Here is a 21,021-nt window from a genome sequence, read left to right as displayed (position 1 = left end):
TTTTTCTCTGGAAACCTCTGTACCTCATCTGTGACATGGGTAGAAGAGGGGACCCCTTCCCAGGGCTGCCCGGGGACTCCCCAAGAGCCAAACCCGGCCTTCGGGGTCTAAGGTAGGGCCTGGGCTGCTCACAGGCTCGCTGTGCTCTGTGACTTGTCAGCTTCCTGTTTCTCCTCCCTCAGGGGCTGCTTCAAAAGCACAGCTTGCTCTCAAAACAAAGGAAGACAGTCCTCGACTGCAGAGGAAGCAGGAAGAGCCGACCCTGCTCGGAGCCCAGCTGCTCGGGCCTGGGACCAGCGGGATGGAGTCCGTGGCCCTGTACAGCTTCCAGGCCACGGAGAGTGATGAGCTGGCCTTCAACAAGGGGGACACACTCAAGGTAGGGTGACGGGGATGGGCTGAGTTGGGAGGGCGTTAAAAATCAGGGGCCCAGGACAGCCCCCCAAACAGGGTCCAGCTTCCAGAGGAGGACAGGCCCCGCTTCTCCAGGTATTGGCTGTGTGATTCTGGGCAAGCCGCCTCCTCCCGCTGAGCCTCAGTGTCCCCATCTTGGAAATGGGGAGATAACTGTGACCCGGCCTTCAGGGGGCGCGTTGTGAGGATTCAAGGAGACGTTAGCTTAGTGCCTGGCAGGAGTCGGTTCAACGCCCGGTTTTCCCGGGAAGAGTTTGAAGAGACAGTTGAAAAGAGGGATAGAGGGATAGAAAAGCTTTCAGGATGAAGAACTGTGATTTCAGTGTGGAGAAGGAGCTTCCCAGCAGTGTGGGGGAAAGGGAAAAGAAAGTCATACCACGGCTTGATTCTCGAACCTTCATTCTGTCTCCGAGAGACTGAACAGCCTGGGTTGGGGTGCAGGAGCGTGATATGCTCCCCAAGAGGAACCATGTCCCCTTAAGGAATCCCCTTCCTCTCTCCACCTGAGCTGCTGGCTGGGGGCCCTGGGGACATGTGGCCCGTGGGCGACAGGGGCAGGCTTAGCCCCAGCACCACCTAGCCAGGGCATGAGACATCCTAGGAGACCTGGGTCTAGGTCAGAGGCTTCATTGACTGCTTTGAGAGCGATTTGGGGTCTCTCGACCCAGATTTGGGGCTTCGTGGGGAGTGGGAAAGTGAGGACATAGGAATGGGGTAGGTGCTGGGCTCCAGCTGAGGCTCAGAGTGATCAGCCAGCGGTGGACAGGATGGATCTTTGGGGGTCCCCCAAGGCAATTATAGTAAAGACTATGACATCTCCACTTCCCTCCCGGATTCCTGTGCCCATGACCCCCACCCCAAGATGAGTCACGTTTTCCACTAACTTTTGCTAAAGCATTAGGCAACTCCTGGCACGTTTGCTTCTAACAGAGGTTCTGGCTAAGGAAGGGGTGAGCTCACGAGGCCAGGACCACACTGGAGCATCAGGACATAAAGCAGTGTCTGGCCCACAGTAGGCTCCTAATAAAGCCTGGGGAATGTTGCAGGAAAGAAGGAAGGACGGAAGGATTAACGTGTTAGCTGAAACGGGGGCATCCCGCCCAGGGAGATTTGCACCTCATGTCCGCAGAGACTGAGGAGGGGACCTTTCAGGCTCAAAGACTGATGGAGGAATGTCAGGCAGTGGGAAGATCTGCCTTTTTACTCCTTCCTTCCACAAACATTTGTCAAGTGATTGAGCCCATACCCTGTGCCAGGCATTGTCCTAAGTGCGGGGGATATAGCAAGGAACGAAGCAAAGTCCCTGCCCTGTGGGAGCTGACATTCCGGAGAGTGAGTGACATCAGGAGGTGATGAATGGATTGAAGAAATGAACACAGCAAGATGGAATGAGGGTGACGGTGCGTGGGAGGGGGCAGGGAGACAGCTTTAGATGGGGTGGTCAGGACAGTCTCTCAAAAGAGTTAAGACGTAGGGGCGCCTGGCTGGCTCAGTCAATGGAGCATGTGACTTTTGATCTCGGGGTCATGAATTCGAGGCCCACGTTGGGCGAAGAGCTTACTTAAAAAAGAGAGAGAGAGAGAGATGACACCTTTAGCTGAGCCCTGAAGGATGAGCAGGAATCAGCCATGCAAAGAGCCGGGGGAAGAGAGCACCAGGTGCGGGGAGAACAGCTGGTGCAAAGGCCCCGAGGCAGGACCATATTAGTGTATTTGAAGAGTTGAAAGGTCTGTGGCTGAAGGGCAGTGGGTGAGAAGGAGAGGGTAAGGATGATGTTGGAGGTAGGCAGGCATCAGGGCCTGTGAGAGATTTGTATTTCATTCTAAATTTATGAAGAGTTTTCAGCGGGGAAAAAAACTTGACCAGATTTACATTTTCAAAAGATAACAGAGGGGACAGGAACGGAAGCAGAGAGGGGCCCTTGCAGTCTCCTAGGTAAGAAATGAAGGTGGTTTAAACAGACAAAAAAATCATGACAAAATATTAATATCCTTAATATGTAAAGAGCTCTTATAAATCAATAAGAAAATCACAAACAGCATAATAGAAAAATGGGCATAGGCTATGAATGGGGAAATTGCCAAAGAAGCAATGTAGGCAAGTTAGTGCCCAATTTCACCAGTAACAAAACCATCCAACTTAAAGCAAGTAACTGTTTTCCATTTGCCAGATCAGCAAAATTATATTTTAAAAAGAATTTTCAAGGTTATTGAGGGTGTGGGAAAATGTGCACTTTTACGTGGGGGTGGTAGACAGGTAAAGTGACACAATCATTTTGCAGAGAACTTGGAGAACATATAAAGAGCCATAAAAATCTCCATGTCCTGTGACCCAGAAATTCTGCCTCTGGGAAACTGAGAACATGATCAGAGATGTATGTGTGTTCTCTCATGGGGATTCAGGGAGCACTCTGTATGTCCGTGGGCCTCGGCTAGGCAGTGACGGCTCAGCAAGGAAAAAAATGGGCACAGGCACTGCTCATGCAGCTGACATTCTGGTGGCAGACAAGGGCCACAAACCAGAGTAATAAGTAACACATAGAGTTTGTCAGTTGGAGACAGTGCATGGGAAAGAATGAAGCAGGCGAGGGGTGGGGAATATGGGTGCAAGTTTGCGGAGTGTGAAATCAACCTAGACTGCCCACCTAGAGATGGTACCAAATATCATACAGCCCTGAAAATGCTATTTGGGGAGGGTGTTTAACAGCATAAAAACGCTCATGATGCAGCGTTAAGTGGCAAAGGGCAGAATGCAGATGTACCCACATGGAGGGTCAACTCTACATAGATAATCAATAGGTATTAATTTTGTGGAAGGAAAACTACCCATCATGCACTGGATTTGTGCTCTGAAAAAAAAAAGACCTTTCTAGAAAGAAATGATCTGAAAAGCTAGAAGTGGTTGGTTTTGGGAGGTGGGCCATGAGCTATTCCTCCTTTCCTTCTTTCTTCCTAAAGATTTTATTTATTTGAAAGAGAGAGACAGAGAGAGAGCCTGAGCCGAAGGCATATACTTAACCGACTGAGCCGCCCAGGCGCCCCTTGCATTAGCTTTTTAATTTTCAGAACAGTCTTAGATTTACAGAAAAATCGAGGAGATAGCACGGGGGGACCTGGACCCATTCGCACCAGTGGGTAGCATCTTACATGATTAGCACCCTACCGCTTTTCCGTTAATGGACTGGTATTGATACCTTATTGTTAACTCATGAACGTAATCAGAGTTTTTGCATTGATCTGATTTTTTTAACATCTTGTCTTAAAATATTCTTTATCTTGATTCCTGAGTTTCTCTCTCTCTCTTTTTTTAAGATTTTATTTATTTATTTGAGAGAGAGAGAGCAGGAGGGGGGGGAAGGTCAGAGGGAGAAGCAGACTCCCCGTTGAGCAGGGAGCCCGATGCGGGGCTCGATCCGGGGACTCCAGGATCATGACCTGAGCCGAAGGCAGTCGCTCAACCAACTGAGCCACCCAGGCACCCTTGATTCCTGAATTTCTTGACGCCCCCTTAAATTTAGTCCCCGAGGTGCCTCAGCCATCTCACTCCTGCGAAGCCCTCTTTCTGTAGAACCGTGAAAACGTGACTGCCATGTCACGCTGTATCCCCTCTTCTCCTGGGCCAGGGTGGCGGTGTGTGGGTCTGCTGGCCCTCCTTCACCTGGCAGGGCTGGGGGGTCGGGGGTCGGTGTGGGGGGTCGCTCCTAGAGCCATTCCATTCACTCTTCCAGCGAGTGTTTCCCACGAGCTCCCTGGAGGCGGGACCCTGTCACAGCAGTGCCTGCAGGCGGATTCCCAACCCCTGGGAGCCCCCGTGGATAAAGCAATCTGAGCTCAGGTCTTGGACGAAGCCTAGGTGGCAGGTGCACCCACTCTGGACAAATGACCCCAAACATCACTTCTCTAGAACAAAGCGTCCTGCCTGTCGGGCTAGGCACTTCTCGGGGCACACCATTCCATCACTCCCAGCTGGAGGAGGGAGGTGGTGGCGGCTTCACCCCCATCTCTCCGTGGATGACCTGGCCCCCGAGACCCAGACTCAGGGAGCCCACAGCCTCCTCAGCGTCTCCAGAGGGATGGTCGATGGCACCTCTGACCCAGGGGAGTCGACCCTGAGCCCCCCAATCTGCTCCCCGACGGCTGTGGGATACCAGCTGATGGCCACGAGAGCAGGTGCCAACCCCTGGACTTGTCCTGGCCGCTCCCTACCTGTCTCGTGCCCGGCCTGTTGTTGAGTCCCGTCAGCGACTCTGCCGACCCCTATCCCGACCCTGACCACTTCTCCACACCCCACCTGCACTGCCTGCCCGGTCGGGGCCTCCCTCGCTCACCTGTGGCCAGTGCAGAAGCTCCTTGCCACCCGGCCTCCCCCTGCTCCCAGCCTTCCCAGTCCCCACACGGCATCCCGGGTGGAGGGTGCGGTGGGAGCAAAGCCTTGCGGGCAGACCAAGGTGTGGATTTCACCAGGGAGGAGTTGGTCTCTTTCCTTCGTGCGAATTCTCATTTCTCAGGGGGGCCTGTAGATTTTGAACAATGTGAACATTAAGAATTCAGCTCATGGAACCATTGAGAACATTTCTGGGTCCTCAGAGCGCAGATGACAGGAAAACAAAACAAAATAAAGATTCTATTTGAGATAGGACAGTCACATGGCCACACAGGACTTTGTAGTTACAAGACACTGCCACATTCAGCATAGGCCACAAATGTGCCCATTTCACAGATGAAGAAACTGAGGCCGGGACTATGGAGAGAGTCAGAAGCAGACAGAGTAGGGTAGCCCCAGGCTCCCGGGCATCTTCCTTGAACCCATGCCATGGAAGGCAGCTGACAGGCTTTAAGTGTCCTATTAAGTTGGGGAATTGTTTTGTTTTCAGCAGAAGGTGTCCTGAGTCAGCCACCTGCTTCCGTCCGACCCTGGGGCTGCTGACCTTGCCCAGGCTACAGAGTCAGGAAGGAAGGAGCTCAATGGGGCCTGGCAGACAGATAAGGGGGTGCCTGCCTGCAAGGCCTGGGCCCAAGGGAGCAAATCTCAGCTCTTCCCAGCAAAATCAAACTAAATTGATGGCTTTGCATTGGCCTGCCCCCGGGGCCTTTGCTCTTCCAATGCCCTCTACTTGGGATGCTGTTGTATGTCTGATTTCCGCCCCCCCCTCAACAAATACCCACTAGGATTGAGCCAATGTTGGCATTTGCTCCAGGACTGACAGGAGAGATGCTCTCCAGGCCTTGGGTCCAGACACAAGTGGGAGGGGGAGCGAGGTTAAAAACTCGTGGGCCACGGTCTCCCCTAGAGCAGCTGGGCCAAGAACCCCAGACCCCAGAGTCCTGGCTTGCTCTATGGGCTCTGCCTCCCCGCTGCTGTGTGGTCTTGCTCACCTCCCATCTCTGGGCCTCAGGGTCCTCATCTGTGAAGTAGCCTTTGGGGTGATGAGCTGTCCCATGTGGGAGGCTGGCCCAGGGGAAGGAGGAAGGAGCCCCAAGATTCATGCTGTACCCAGTCCCCAGACCCGGCCGGTTCCTCCCTGCGGCCGCTTGGTTGCTCAGCCCCTGCAAGGCCCACCCCCGTTCGGGCTGTTTCAGTTCCTCTTGGCCCACCTGTGCGGCTGCTGACAAGGGGCCCATGTGACCTGAGCAGGCCGGGCTGCAGCCCCATCGTAGCCCAAAGGCCTCCCTTATTTGCTCCCTGGTGCCTGAATCCCCACCGCCCTGATATGACACCCCCCCAGCTCAGATTATAAGGGCTGTTTAAAGGCAAGTGACCCCAGGTGAACCACCAGGAGGCACCAAGCTTGGGCTGGGGCTCCCCGACCTTCTGGGGGACTTCAGACCTCCACCCCATGGCTCAGTGCGTGGCATACGAATGCCGTGGAGTCCCCACGCTCAGGGGCACAGCTTGGAAACTGAGGCACCCCGGATCTGCCCCGCAAGACCGTGTGGTCTGCTGGGGGCCTGGGGGACAGATCCTGAGAGTCCAGCTCCAGCCCCCACAAAGTTCAACCCGCTGACCTCCTCTGGGTCCCCAGCTGTCCAGCCTTGCGGAGTCTGTGACCCTCTTGGGGACAGGCTGTCCTGGGGCCTGAAAGCAAGCAGGACTGAGACATCAGACATGGTCCTTGTGAGCTTGGGCAGGTCCCCAACCATCCTCTGTGAAATGGGTCCTGGGATCCCCGACCTGGGGTCCTTGAGCAGCAGGACTTCGGCAGGTGGCAGTTGTCCCTCTTTGGTGACCGGGTGACCGTGTCTCTCCTGCCCACAGATCCTGAACATGGAAGATGACCAGAACTGGTACAAGGCTGAGCTCCGAGGCGCTGAGGGCTTTATTCCCAAGAACTACATCCGCATCAAGCCCCATCCGTGAGTGGCTGCCACCCCAGCCCTGTGCTCAAGGCACCCCCACCCCAGCCCCTACAGCCCAGTGTCCCCACCTGGCCTGGCCCAGCCTGAGCCGAGCTGCCTGACGAGCTCGGCGCCTGGCGCGCGCCTTAGGCAAGGGGACTCCTTGCTCCGGCTTCCGTTCATCTGCCTGGGGCCCCTGTCTCTACCCTGAGCAGGGGCAGGGGACAGAGATGTGAAGACCAAAGTGGTGGCAGAGTCAGGGCCAGCCCAGGCCACAACACTGAGGATCTGGAACACCGGGGAACATCCAGGAGGGTGCTGGAGGGACAGGGCCCCGGGCTCTCGCTGGCTGGGCCACTGGCTGCCGTATGGTCTCTCTATTCCTCAGTTTCCCTATCCGTAACACAAGGAGGGCTGGCGCTTCAATCTGCAGAGATTTCTAGAGCTCTCTCTAAGAGGCTGGCTCAGCCTTGTGTGAGGAGGAGGAGTGAAGGGGACAATGGGGGGGGTGACGGGAGGGTGGGAAGCAGATCCTGTGGGCCCTGCCTTTGGGGGTTTTTGGGGAGCTGGACGTTGGCTGAGCAGACCAATGCCCTGTGACTGGGGCAGATTAGGAGTCACATGTGGGGCCTAGGGAAGCCCCCATCGGGCTCATAGCAGGTGGCACCCCAGCCTGCCACCCTGGGAATGGCTGGGGCAGAGCCCAGCCCCAGAACAGGCCCCGGCGGCCAAGAACCTATGAAAAAAACAACTGGATCTCCTCGGGATGGTGGTGGAGGTAGCCTCTCACTCAGTCATTCATCAAACACTAGCCACACCCCTGGGGGGCCGGCCTGGGTGATGCTGGAGACACATGAGGAGCGCCGGGGAGTCGGAACAGCCCCATCCTGGGGGAGAGACGGGATGTAAAAAAACACAAGATGGGAAGGCAGTCAGCCCTGAGGTAACCGGGGAAGGCTTCTCAGAAGAGGTAGCAATGAATGAGGTTTTGAAGGGCGCGTAGGAGTTAGCCAGGTAGAAGAGGAGAAAGGCACTCCCCGGAGAGGGGACAAGGAAGACGAGCACAAACCCATGGCAGTGGGGCCGGCAGGAGGGCCTCACATGGTGGGCCCGGGGGGGTGGGGAGCACGGAGATGGCGGAGCCGGGGGAGGGCCTCCCGTCAGATGTGGAGGGCGGGGGCAGGGCCTCGCAGGCTGGAGGGGGCAGACTGGAGGCCATGAGGTGTGTGTGACTGTGGGGTGGAAGGGGAGGGAGGTGCACCGCCAGGGCGGTGTCTGGTGGGGGGGGATGTTTCCTCTTTATCTGTCTTCGAGTTATTTCCAAAGCTGCCCCCGCCTCCAGCTTCCTGTGCTGGGCAAGCCCCATCCCACCCGGGTCCCCGGCTGGTCCTCTGCCTGGGCTCCAGGCATCCCCGGCCTCCCACACAGAGGCCGCGGCCTCCCGCCCCCATGCTGGGCCACAGCTCCCCGATCCAGGCCCCGTAGCGGCCCCCCCAACCCCCGGGGCCATGTGACAGGGGGCAGGTGTCTGCCCCTCTGGCCTTTTATAGTCTTTCTGCCAATCAAGGGAGGGCATGAGGGGGAGGTGCCAGGCGCCTCGGGGAGCGACCACAGGTCGGAGTGACCCCCGCGGGCCAGTGGGTCAGGGAGAGGCCTCCAGGGGCAGGGAATGTCCCAGCCAAGGCCGGAAGCCCAGAAGGCCCAAAGGTGCTGGGAAGCCTTGAGCAGATTTCAGGGCAAGGCCAGGCGTCTCTGGGCACTGCTGGTGGTTGAGACAAGACTCTCTACCCATTGGAAGCTGTGGAGGGTCCCGGTGTCCGAAGCCCTGGGGGTCCCTGGGGTCAATTCTGGTCACTGGTGTCTGGGACAGAGCAGGGACAGGGCTCAGGCCCCCAACCAACCTGTCGGAGGCCATGCCCGGGTTTAGTCTCGGCTAACCTCAGCACCTGCCCTGGCCCCAAAATAGCAAGGGGGGAACTCCAGCTCAGCATCTGACTCAGCCTGTCAGGCCCCGGGGTGTGGCACAGCGGGGGGAGGACTAGGGTCCCAGAGGGCCTCACTCGGCCGACACCGGCCCCGCTCCTTCCCTGAGGACCCACCGTCTCCCCTGCCTGACCAGGGAGCCCCTGGGGGGGGGAGGGCGTGATGCAGACTAGGGGCCCCCAGAGGCACCCACCCGGCGGTGTGCCAGTGGGCGGCAGGGAGGCTTTCCAGAAGGGCATGGCTCACTGGGCCTGGGAGTTAGAAGTTTGCCAGGGAGGGCAGCAGACAGGCCTAAGGGAGTGCTACGGGGGGAGGGGCGTGAGCTAGTTCATCAGGGCCCCCAATTTCCCAGGGGCCCTGCAAGCCAGCTGCCATCATCACGGTCGCATGGGCAAGGAGAGAGAGGTACAGAGAGGTTGGCTGGCTTGTCCAGGCATGCACAGCCGGCAAGAGGAAGCATGGGACTTGCAGCCCTGTGCTGTGTGCGTCCCCCCTTCCCCCGGGGTTGTGCCCACCATGGCGCTGGGGGAGGGCCTGAGGCCAGGGACTTGCTGGGCAACCTTTTGGGGATCCCTGCCCTCCTCCGAGCCTCAGTTTCCACATCAGTGAAATGGGAGAGGGTACGAGGTGGCCCCAAGAAGCGTGGCACTGGCATGGCGGAGAGAGGCGGGTTCTGGGGGCTTTGGGAAATGTCTGCACTCTGTCCTTCAAGCCCCCTGAGGACCAGCCCTGCCTTGCTCCGATGGGGGCGGAGCTGGCCCCCTCAGAGGGTGTGGTTGCAAAAGCCTTTGAGGGTGACGGGCGCCCACACACTGACGCCTCTTGTGGGGTTTTGTGGGTTCTTTGGAGACACCCAGGCCCTCAGGAAACGCCCACTCGGGGCCCCACTGGGCCCCTGCTCCCTCACGGTGCCTGCACCTGAGTCCTGCTGGGGGCTTCCTGGTGGAGGAGCTCCCTTCCCCGGCCCCCCAGCTCAGCCTCTGGCCTGGAAGCCTCCATGCAGGCCTCCCAAACTCCAGGGACCTGTGCTGAGCTTTCCAGATGGTTGCCTCAAGCCCCCACACTCAGCAACCATCTTTCACCGCCTTCCCTCCCAGGAAATCCATCGTGAGACGGGCTCCGGGGGTCCCCACCAGTTTGGGGACAGCAACGGGCTAAGCTGCACTTCTGGGTGTGGGCTTCCCAGAACCAGGGCCTGAGACACAGTGTGAGGATAAGAACTTTATTTCGGAGCGGGAAGTGGGCAGGGAAGGAGCCGGTCATTAGGAGTGTGTTACCGGCGCAGCTGCGGGCGGGCGACAGGCACCCGGGGAGGGTGGGGAGACAGCACAGTGTCCCCAGAATGTTCCATCGGAGGCAGGGGAGCTGAATGTTTATCCACCTGCTTCCGAGGGGATAAACACAACACATCACAGTGTTCTGGGGGCTCAGCCCACCCTGTGCACAGTCGCTAGAAAAAAAGCCCCAGGGCAGGATCCCAGTGTTCGCATTTGGCAGGCGACACCGTAGGGAGCGGGGACAGGGCAGGACACCGCGGGGCGCTGCACCTGTTGCCTCTGCCCCCGGCTTCAAGGGCTCAGCAACATCCTGAGACAACAGGAAAAGTCCTACCTCACAGCCGCCCCGGGTGCCAAGCTCAGACTCAGGAAGCATTTGCTGAAAGAGGGAAGAGAAGCTTTACAAGGAAAGGAGCCTCCAGACCCCACCCCTGGGCTGCACTGGGCCTCAGTTTCCCCATCTGCACAATAAAGGGCCCAGTCAGAGACCACCTGGACGCTGCGAGGGCCGGCAAGGCCCACAGAGGCCGGGGAGCTTGCCTGAGCCACGCAGCAAGATGAGCAGGACTGGCAGAGAAGCTGGGTCCTGGCCTTTCGCCCCCACCCCAAGGCAGCGGGGGTCGGGGGGGCAATGGGGTCTTGCAAGACTCTAAGCATTTGCCAGGAGCTTCTGCGCTCCCAGTTTATGTGGTCAGCCAGAAAAGGGACTTGTACCTGGGATGAAAAAAATCCAGGTGGCCTCAGTCTGTGCATCTGTGAAATGGGTGCAGGGAGCGATCCTTCCTCATCAGACCAAAGCTGCAATTGCTTTTGTCATCCATGTTTATGTTTTTTCACTCATAAGAATCTATCATCTAAAACGGAAGAGCTCAGCTGGGGTTGGCTGGGTGGAGGTTCACTAAGGTTTGATTTTTCTCTTTTCCTAAGGGGATGTTGGCCTGGCGCGGTGGGAAAGGCTTGGGCTCGGGAGCCAAAATACTAGGACTGGGTCCCAGATCCTGCCTGCGCAGCATGTAACCTTGGGCTCGTCACTTTGCCTCTCTGTGGCTCGGCTTCCTCATCTGTGAAATGGGTGCAAATCATACCTCCTGTGTCTGGGGACTGCTGTGAGGGTCAAGCGACGTTGGTTGTCTGGCACATGGGTAAAGGGGCAGCCTGGGCTTCCCACTGCCCTCACCGGCCCCCTCTCTCTGCAGGTGGTACTCGGGCAGGATTTCCCGGCAGCTGGCCGAAGAGATTCTGATGAAGCGGAACCACCTGGGAGCCTTCCTGATCAGGGAGAGTGAGAGTTCCCCTGGGGAGTTCTCCGTCTCCGTGAAGTGAGTTCTGACCCGTGGGCGGAGTGCAGAGAAGGGTGGGCAGGGGGGCAGCATTGGAGCTGAGCCTGGAAGCACAGGACACAGGCTCACGGACCGAGGTGCAGGGAGTGGCATCCTTGAGGGAGGAGTAGCCCAAGCCTGGAAGCAGGTGACTGTCTGGGGATCGGGGAATGACACGCACCCCAGGGTGGGGCCCAGAGCCATGGGACCGTGCTTGAAAAGCAGGCTTGGGTCCACTGCAAGGTCTCAAGTGCCAGTGTGAAGGGTCTGGCTGGTATTGTGTGAGCAGTAAGGAGCCATCAAGGACTCATCGTGAAGGGAGGAAGAAGGATGCCGGGGTTTGAGGTGATGGGAACAGCTGGGGGCAGGAGGTGGGAGAGCACCAGGCACCCAGGGCAGGTGTCCAGGATGTGCTGCGGACAGGGTCCTGCTATACGGGTGCCATAAACAAGATGATGGACTACGAAGCCAGGCTGCTTGTGTTCCTATTCTAGTTCTGCCACTTCCTGGCTGTGTGACGTTGGGCAAGTCACTTAACCTCTCTGTGCCTGTTTTCTCTGATGTGAAATGAGTCAATACAAGGAATACATGAGTCAGTGTGTATATTTTTTGAGTCAACAGATGTAGCGCGATTAGAATAGTGCCCGATATTGAAGCGGGGTGGCCATGCTGGGAGGGTCTGACTTTGTGACATGCGGCAGCCTCTGGGTAGTGCGGAACCCAGTACCAAAGGCCACAACTGGGGAAATACAGGAACCCAGGCTGGAAGGTAGAAAACAGGAATAGGAGTCGGGGGTGAAGGGGTATGGTCTGTCTTTCCTATTCTCGGTGCCTGAAACAGTAAGATATAGATGCAGAAATTCAAGGACTATTCATTAAGCTACATGTCATGGGCCAGGCTATTCTAGAAGCTGGGGAAATGACAGTACAAACTGCCCTTATGGATTTATGTCCGAGTGGGAGAGACAGACAGTGAACAAGGAAGCAAAAGCATCCAGCAGGAGTCAAGTGGTCAGAGACGGCTGCTCTGAGGAGGTGGCATTTGAACAAAGAGCTGAACCTGGAAGAGGAGGCTACCCAGGTGTCCGGGAATGAGGACCTGGGAGGGGAGACTTCTGGGCAGACAGAACAGCAAATGCAAAGGCCCTGAGGTAGGATGCACTTGGGGCATGTTGGCATCCACAGGAGCAGAGAATCCAGATGGAGAGACGTGGGGGATACAATCAGAGACGGGGCTGACAGATCCTGGCAAGGAGGTGGAGTTTTCTCTCCAAGCAACAGGGAACCACCGAGCGTCTGGAGCAGGGGGAGGTGTGAGGGGCTTCCATTTTTCAGCAGATCCCTCTGACTGCTACGAGGAGGAAGGATGGTTGGCCAGGGAGGAGCCAGGCGGGAGGTGACGGTATCAGGGACTGTGGTGGGGACTGAAGGCATGAAAAGTGGCTGGATCAGGGAATGCCACAGATCTGTGAAGTCAGGGCCAGCAGCCATACCAGCGGTTAGGGTCTCCGTGGGCAGTGGGCACAGAGCCTGCATGGAGGAGGTGCTCACTGTCACTGAGAGCAGTCTTGGGGTGGCAAGCTTGCAGCTGGAAGGAGGCACAGGTGCTGGACTCTGGAGCTTGGCGGTGTGGCCCCTAAGAGGCCGTTTTCCTAGGACTGGGTTGGTTTGCAGCCAATGGCTTGATTGTCCAAAGGATGAATGAACCCGGGACCCCTTTGATGGTTAATGCAGGGGCTGGGGGTGAGGAGGTAAGTCAGTGCCTTCCAGGCTCTTCCAGACTCTGGGGTGAGCTCTGTGACTGGTGCACTGTTGGCTGGTCCATTTCTGTTCCGGATGGTGGTGTGCGATGTGCACACCAGAGTGCTGCGTGGTGGTGATCTCCTCGTCTGGGCCTGGCGGCACCCGTGTAGGACAGACTGCTTTGGTCAGGAAGGCTGCTGGGCGGGGGGGGGGGGGGGGGGGGGGCTGGGGGGGCGTATAAAAATGATCCAACATCATGAGAGGTCACGGCACTTACCTGATCCCCTCCAAGCTCTGCAAGCAGCCATGGGCTCTTTTTGCTTCCTTCCCCCACAATCCCTCCCCAATGGGGAACAGGCTGGTTACCCTGGGGGAATGGGAGTGGCTCTGGCCGGACTTGAGCCTCTATTTCCCCATCTTAAAAATGGGAGCACGGTCAGGGAGATGCTGTGAGTTCTTAGTCCTGACCCCACCCCCACCGTTGCCCATGGTCGTGGACACATGGAGTGCCCTTCCCCCGGGTCACCTTCCCACTTCCACAGCCCAGCCCCCACTTCCCTCTGGGGTCCCTGCAAAAGCAGGAAATGTCAGTTTTCCATGTGCTGGCTGTCCAAGGACTTGGTCGTCTGGGAATGGCGCCCATCAGGCGGGCTGGGCCAGCTTCAGGTACCTCCTGGAATCAGTTCCAAAGTCCAAGATTATCCAGCAAAGCAGGGACACAGGGGACTCACTTCTGCAGCCGAAGCTGAGGGGAGGTGGTGGCCTTCCCAACCAGCCCCCAACGGCTCCCCTAATCCCCCCTCCCTCCTCTGCTGACTGATCACACTGCCTGAACTTCCAGCATTAAGTCCTTGTGCACTGCCCCCTTCTGGCGTTTCTCTGTAAATGCAGCCCCGCCTCTGCACATGCGCAGCTTCAGACCCAAAGAGAGAGAGAGAGCGAGAGCGAGAGCGAGAGAGAGTGTGTGAGTGTGTGTGTGAGTGTGTGTACAGGGCGGAGTCAAACCAAGGAGTGCGGTGGGAAAGTAGACACCGCCCGACCCAGGGGTCTTCATCATGAAGGAGGTGACATCTGAGCTGGACCCTGCAGCCTGAGTAGGAGTTTGGTGCACAAAGAGAGGAGACGGTATGCAGGCACAGGGACCAGCAAGTGCAAAGATCCGGAGTTGGGACAGTGAGGGGTGAATTTGGATAGCAACAAGTTTGACCAGGAGGGACAACAGGCAGTAATAGGATGCAGTTGGTGAGCAGGGGAGCCAGCACCAATGTCCTGGGAAGAGGTCTGGGAGTGTCCTTCAGACAGTGGCCCCTCGGCGCCTCCCGCAAGGCGTTCTGGCCAAGCCAGGTCAGAACCAGCAGGAGCTTCCGGGGCTCAGCTAGCTGTGGTTTGCGCACAGCGCCACCAGGTGGCGTCCTCCACCCTTGGTTTCCTCCCGGTGCAGCCAGGACTCCTAGGTCCTGCTCCCATTCTTGGTCCATTGTCTCTCATGGGGGCGTTTCAGTGGCCCTTGGAGGATCACTGGGCAGGGACAGAGTAGGAAACAGACTCAGAGGGCATATATGGCTATGAATGTGGACTTTTGAGCAGGAATCTCAGCTCTGATACCTCCTACCTGTATAACCCTGGGCGAGTTACCTTCTGAGCCTGTTTCCTCATCTGTAAGATGAACATCCGAGTCAAGTGCTTAGTATGCTGCCTAGCACAGGGTAAGTGCTCCAAAAATGCCGGCGATAGTAGTTATCATTATATTACCCTTTAAGAGCCACACAGTGCTTCCTAGCCCCCTGCCCACGAATCTGGGGCTATTCGAGAAGGGGCAGTGACACGGAGTGCCAGGGAACCCAGTTCTCGTCCTGACTTTGCTCAGAACCTGCTGTGAGGCAGGTCCTGGCTTTCTTCTTGGCTGTAATGTTTTCATCTACAGCATGGAGGCAATAACCCCAGGTGTCACGTAGTCCGGGGACCCAGCGGCCCTCCAGAAAAGTGACAGCTGTGCAAATCCATGTGTGAAAGCATTTCCGCCCTCGCTGACTTGGCTCTTGGGGACTCTGACCCCATGACACGTGGCATCTCCCACATGCTCATGCCAAGCTCCATAAAGCTGTCAGAGGTGGGGTTTATGGGCCTCGGGCTGCCTCGTGGAACGATAGTGGCCACGCTGGGTGCCCTTTACGAGCTTACAGAGGGCTACTTCCTCTCCACCTGCAGGGGCACGTCTGAGCGGGCAGCCAGCAAGACCAGTGAGCACGGCTGGGGCGCAGTGCCTGGGCTGTGTAACTTTTGCCCCACGCTCCCATCCAGGTTCCTCTGCTGTGAATGGCAGTTGATTCCCAAGTGAGGTATTTTGCTTCCTTTCAGGCCAGAGGTGCCCTGGAGTCAATGCATGTGTGTTTGCTCTGGCCCCTGGGTACTTACTGTGCACCAGGCCTTGTCCCAGGTGCTTGGGATGCAGCCATGAACAAAATCGGACAAAGCTCCCTGTCCTTTAGGCACTCATTTCCACTGGGGTGACAGACAAGAAACAATTAGCAGATTATATAAAATCTTGGGAGATGATAAAGGCTCTTGGGAAAATGAAGCAGGACAGAAGAGGTGGCAGAAGGTGGAGGGCGCTACCTAATGCAGGCAAAGACCGAAAGGGAGAGGAAGCCATCCCCAGAAGCCTGGTTTGCAGGAGACTGAAGCTCAGAGAGGTGCAGTAACTTACCCAAGGTCACACAGCAAGGAAGCGCAGAGCAAGTGCCATTGACCTTCTGTGCCCGGGCAGACCCGTTCAACCTTCCATCCACCTTTTCTGAGTTCCAGAGACCCACGGGTCCCTGCCAAGGTCACTTTGATCCTGTTTCACGCCTGCTGCAGTCCATGTATTCTACCCTTGCCCTTTTCACAGATGAGAAAACGGAGGCTAGAAGGACCATGCCTCATGGCCATCACCTCGCCGGCAGTTAGCATGCAGGCCTCTGCCCAGGAGGACCCACCACAGGCCCTAGTTGGGACAGTCCTGGGGCTCCTGACCTTACCCCAGCCTTCCTCATCCTCCCTGCGCTGCCATTGTCCCCTCAGTTGCCGGCACCACCAGGCCAGAAAAACCTGCTGGGCAGGACAGGCTGCTGCTAGCATCAGGCCTCACTTGGTCCTTGAGGCTTTTGTGACAGCCCAGAGGCCAGGCCCTGCCCCTCGGCCCCCTGGGGAGGTGGCTGTGGGGGTCACACACAGAGATAGACACACCCATGGCTGCGGAGAAAGGGACCCACACGTGAAGTCACTGTGGCAGAGCGGAGAGGGAGAGGACCCCCCCCAGAGAGAGGGAGGACCCCCCCAAACACACACACTCCGATACGATGGAGATGGGCATACAGGCCAAGACACACGCACGAACCTCCTCTGGGGCACTTGCCCCTTTCCCGTCTCATCTTCCGTTCTCTACTCGCTGATCCTCCTGTGTGATCAGGGAATACTTCGTTCTGGCTAACTTTCCAGGTGGTCACTTGGGGGAGATCTCGTTCACAAACCTGACCACAGCTTCTCCGCCCCCTTACCCAGAGGGGCCGGGCTGCCCATACCCCAGGCTCCTCTCTGGGGACAGCCCCGAGTCAGAGCCCTCTGCCTCTGCTGCACTGGGGGGCCCGGACACGGAGCCCTTGGGGTCCCTGTTTTCCTGGCAGATGCTCACTTGCCCAGCGTCTGGTTGAGAGACACTCCTCCCCATGCACCCCTGCCAAAGTCTAGGTAGGGGCTGGGGCCACCCCGATCTGGCTGGGACAGGGCACTCGGGAGTTACCGGGCTCAGAGGTGCCTCAAGGAAAGTGCGTGGCCTCTGGGAGGCTGTGGCAGGCCAGACAGGGCAGGAAGCACCCTCCGCCTGCCCGCCCTAGTTCCGTCCCAGGAACATAGACCTGCATGTCCCCCAGCTGACAGCACCGGCCCGCTTAGTCACCTGGGAACAATGCTTGCTGACAGCACACAAGTGGCTTTGTCTCAGGTTTGGGGATCTTTGCTCCACCGCCTCCCAGAGCCTCTTGGGGGCGGGGATGGGGCGGGTACTGGCTCCCTTTGGAGCTAAGCTGCCCCGAGATCTGGATACGTCCTAGAGAGGCGGTTGGGTCTATTTCGGGGCCAGGACACCTGGAGGGCTGGAATCACAGCTCAGAGCGAACAGGAGAGGGTTTTCAGAAACAAACCACCCTGATGAGCACTTAAGCCTCGGGCCCTGAGCTCCATTCCCCGAGTTCAGCCTCTCCCAGCTGGGAGAGAAGTCTAGGGATTTGCCTAAGGTCACACAGCAGCCCAGTGGCCTCTTCCAGAGCCCACACCCTTAATTCCATAGCCCACCGCCGAGGGGGATTCACCAGGTCTCACGTCCCGCCGGGTCAGTGGGCCCGGCCCCTGCCCTCCCGGACCTGCCCCTTCTCCTGCCCGCAGGTGTCCCCCCCACCCTCCGGGAGCCAGAGCGACCAGCTTCCCGGTGGGGATGAGGAGGGAGGCCCCCGGGGCTGTGCGGGCAGGGACAGGGCCCCCCGGGGGGGACCCTGGGTCCCGGCTCAGGGGGCTCCTCTCCCCCCAGCTACGGTGACCAGGTGCAGCATTTCAAGGTGCTGCGCGAGGCCTCGGGGAAGTACTTCCTGTGGGAAGAGAAGTTCAACTCCCTGAACGAGCTGGTGGATTTCTACCGCACCACGACCATCGCGAAGCAGCGGCAGGTCTTCCTGCGGGACGAGGAGCCCCTGCTCAAGGTAGGCGGGCGGACCCGCGGGAGCCTCTCCGCGCCTTCTGCCTTCCACAGGGGCCTCGACACCTGCTGGGGCCGGGGGTGGGCGTGGCCTCCCGCCCCGCCCCGCCCCTCGCAGCCCGGTGTCCCAGGAGGAGGGGGCCAGGCCAGGCACTGAAGTCCCATTCTGGTGGCACCGCAGTAGGATAAGCAAGGGTGGGAACGCAGAGGGAAAGAAAGGGAAGGAACGGAGTGGACATTGCAGGGACCACCCCGTGTCTGGCTTGTTCTCGGCTCGCGGCGGCGCCGTGCGTGGTCACAGTAGGTATGCGTTTTGAATGCACGAGGGTCCTGTTACCCTGCGGAGCCTCCCGGGTGCCATGCACTGAGCTGGGCTTAGTCCGCTGGGGGCCTCATAGTCGCCATTGTACAGGTGAAGAAACTGAGGCTCCCCCAAGACTACCTGCGGGGTCGGCTCCGTCCTGGTTTGTGCCCCCAGGAGCTGGCCTTCGGTGGGGTGGGGGCAGTGTGAGGTGCATTCGTGGGCGACCTGCTGGCCGGGCTCGGGGTGTGATTAGAATGATGACACCAGCCAACAGGGTTATTAGCTCCGGACAGGTACTGTTTTCTTTGGGAAGGGGCTGTCGGCAAGGCCTGGGGCTAGAAGTCAGGACCCTAGGACCGCCCAGGTGAGCCAGGGCTCTGCAAAGGATACAGGGTGCGTATCCTGGGGAGGGGCTGCCGGGCTGCCACAGAGAAGCTCTCTACTCCTGCCTGTTTCTAGACCCCCCACCATGTGTGACCTCACGGTCAGTTCAGTCCTCAACTGGGCCTCAGTTTCCCTGCTGTCCAAGAGAATGAGCCCCGGGGTCTCATGTGCCAGGAGAGTCAAAGAGTGCCTTGGGAGACCCCCATTAGTGTCCTCTCTGTTGCCCCCAGGATGCTCGGCCTCCTCAGCCTGACCGTGGGGGCTTGGCTTAGCTGTGAGCGCTCAGTCTTAGCGAACTTTGCCCCCGCTAGGCCTCTGTCCCCGACCTCCATTCGCTCCCCTCCACTGTCGGCCAGATCTGCCTTTGGAGAATGTGAGGGAGCCAAGATGGAGCGGGGGAGGGTGGGGGCTGCCTGAGGGCTCCCCACACCCACTGCTTCACTCCGGCCTGGGCTCTGGGGTCACCCACCCTGTGGGATCCATGCTACCGCCGCCTCCTTCCTGGGCAGAGAACCGCTAATTAGGACCTGTCTGCTGATCCTATCACCCATCCTGGATAAGATTCCACAGGCTCAGAACAGAGATCCTGGTGGGGCAGGCAGGGCCGGGACACCGGGTATAATCGTCTCGGCGCCGGGCTGACGTGCCTGCAGAAAGCTTTGTCCTGCTGCCATTTGCAGTTGGGGAAACTAAGTCCCACAAGGGCAGGGTCTTACCCAAGGTCACCTTGGGGTAGAGATAGGACCAGAACCCAGGCCTGAGAGCTGGGAGCAGCTCTTTTTGGTGACACCCTCTCCCTCAAAGCCTGGTCAAGGGCAACAGCCGTCAACTCTGTTCTCAGCTACACAGCACTTTACAGTTTATAGGGCCTGTTCCTGCAGACCAGACAGTCCTGTTGGTCTGTGTAGACACAGTCTCTGTGCGGCAGACATTCAGGGGGCAGGCAGCTGGGGACTCTTGGGGTGGGGTGGCCATCTGTCTGGATTTGGAGTGAGAAGCAAGTTCAAGCTCAATTCTGCTCTCCCACCCGCAGCCACTCACTTCTCCTGTTGGGGCCTCCTGAAAAGTCCCCACTAACCACCCCTTCCCCTTGCAGCCCTCCCAGGCCTGCTTTGTCCAGGCCCAGTTTGACTTCTCGGCCCAGGACTCCTCACAGCTCAGCTTCCACCGCGGTGACATCATCGAGGTCCTGGAGCGCCTTGACCCCCACTGGTGGCGGGGCCGGTTGTGCGGACGCATTGGCTTCTTCCCGCGGAGCTACGTCCAGCCAGTGCAGCTGTGACCGCAGTGGGGCCCGGGGGTAGGGGCAGAGCCGGCAGATCATCCATCCACCAGACACTGAGGTCCAGAGAGAAGACGTGGACACCCCGTCCCCGGGGCCCACGGGACTCAGCCGACGGTCTTCGACCCGAACGTGGGTCTTCTCACTGCCGGGCTAGGCGCCCACTGCTTTGCAGAAACTGGAATGGGCCCCGGGGCCCAAGAACCACTGTGATGTTCAGTGCCCAGCAGGAAAGGGGAGCTCCCGGGGCTTCCCGCTGGTCTCTTCCTCTTGGCTACCAGCTGCAGGGTGCCCTTGAGGGAAGAAGCCCCCCCCACCTCCGGCCATCACTGGCCCCAACCTCAGGGAGAGTTGAGGACTCCTAGGTTGCAGGCTTTGGCGGCTCTGCCCAAGGAACCATGCGTGTGGTTCATGGGTTCACTTTGGGCTGACCATCTGCTGGGCCCACCTGCTCCACCCTCAGATGGCCCCTTGAGGGGTGCTGGCTACTGGGAAGGTGGCTTAGTGATGAGGGAGAGGATGGGGGCTGCACACCTGGTGGCCTGAACCAATGGACTGACTCCAGCTGGAGACCGACTTCTCGGCAGCCCCATGAAACTTTGGGCTCCACTTGGGTGTCCCACACCCCCGCCCCACCACGGACACTTTGTGGAGACCCACAGGAGGTGGGCAGTGATGAAGGACACAGAAGGAGGCTCTCCTCTCAAGCAGGTGCAACACAATGGACAAGCTCCGTGGGGCAGGCCCAGGGCGCGGACCCTTGGAGGACCTGCCCACCCTGGCTCTCGTTTGCTGGGGTCCAAGTTCTGCCCAGACCCAGGCCCCCAAGCTCAGCGAAACTACAGGCCAGGTGGGAAGTCAGGGCCACGGCTGGACTGGAAGGTCTAACGGCATCTGGAATGGGACCCTGGCTTGAGGAAAGGTGGGGTGTCCACACAGAATGTGCAACCAGCAGGAGGTAGCAAGGGGCACCTGCCCAGGGCCTTGGCACCTTTGGGAGCAGGAAGAGTGAGGGGGACTCAGAAAGCGCTTTGGATGCCAGGCTGGTGGAGGAGGGGGCAGTGAGCGGGAAGGCAGGGAGAGGAAGATCTCATGGCAGCTGGGAGCACATGGGATGGGGGCAAGAGCCCAGGGAGGGGGCCCTAGGCTCTCCCTCTGCCCAGGGCTGGCCAGTGGCCCTTCAAGTCCTGAGCTGCTCCTGACCTGGGCCTGTGTTTTCAAAATAAAAACAGTAAACTGAGTATCAGGATG

At 58.5% G+C, this 21,021-nt stretch overlaps 1 protein-coding gene across 1 annotated transcript; it reads left to right on the top strand.

Annotated features, from left to right (window-relative positions):
• The first annotated feature begins 206 nt into the window (after positions 1–206).
• On the top strand, positions 207–21,011 carry GRAP (GRB2 related adaptor protein). Its single transcript, XM_028089505.2, has 5 exons — positions 207–379; positions 6,670–6,767; positions 11,206–11,328; positions 17,636–17,804; positions 19,585–21,011. The coding sequence occupies exons 1-5, from the start codon at positions 302–304 to the stop codon at positions 19,768–19,770; spliced, it is 654 nt and encodes a 217-aa protein (XP_027945306.1). The 5' UTR covers positions 207–301; the 3' UTR covers positions 19,771–21,011.
• The last annotated feature ends 10 nt before the right edge of the window (positions 21,012–21,021 follow it).

This window comes from Eumetopias jubatus, unplaced genomic scaffold, assembly GCF_037043125.1.
Source record: "Eumetopias jubatus isolate StellerSeaLion01/CBP00866 unplaced genomic scaffold, mEumJub1_p1.0 scaffold_10, whole genome shotgun sequence".
NCBI classification, from domain to species: domain Eukaryota; kingdom Metazoa; phylum Chordata; class Mammalia; order Carnivora; family Otariidae; genus Eumetopias; species Eumetopias jubatus.
This window is presented reverse-complemented; position numbering and strand designations above follow the sequence as displayed.

Excerpts from the sequence above, each read along its gene's own strand:
- GRAP (XM_028089505.2), top strand. The coding sequence starts at position 302 with ATGGAGTCCGTGGCCCTGTACAGCTTCCAGGCCACGGAGAGTGATGAG. Across the intron at positions 380-6,669 it reads ACAAGGGGGACACACTCAAG|ATCCTGAACATGGAAGATGA; the intron begins GTAGGGTGACGG and ends TCCTGCCCACAG. Across the intron at positions 6,768-11,205 it reads ATCCGCATCAAGCCCCATCC|GTGGTACTCGGGCAGGATTT; the intron begins GTGAGTGGCTGC and ends CTCTCTCTGCAG.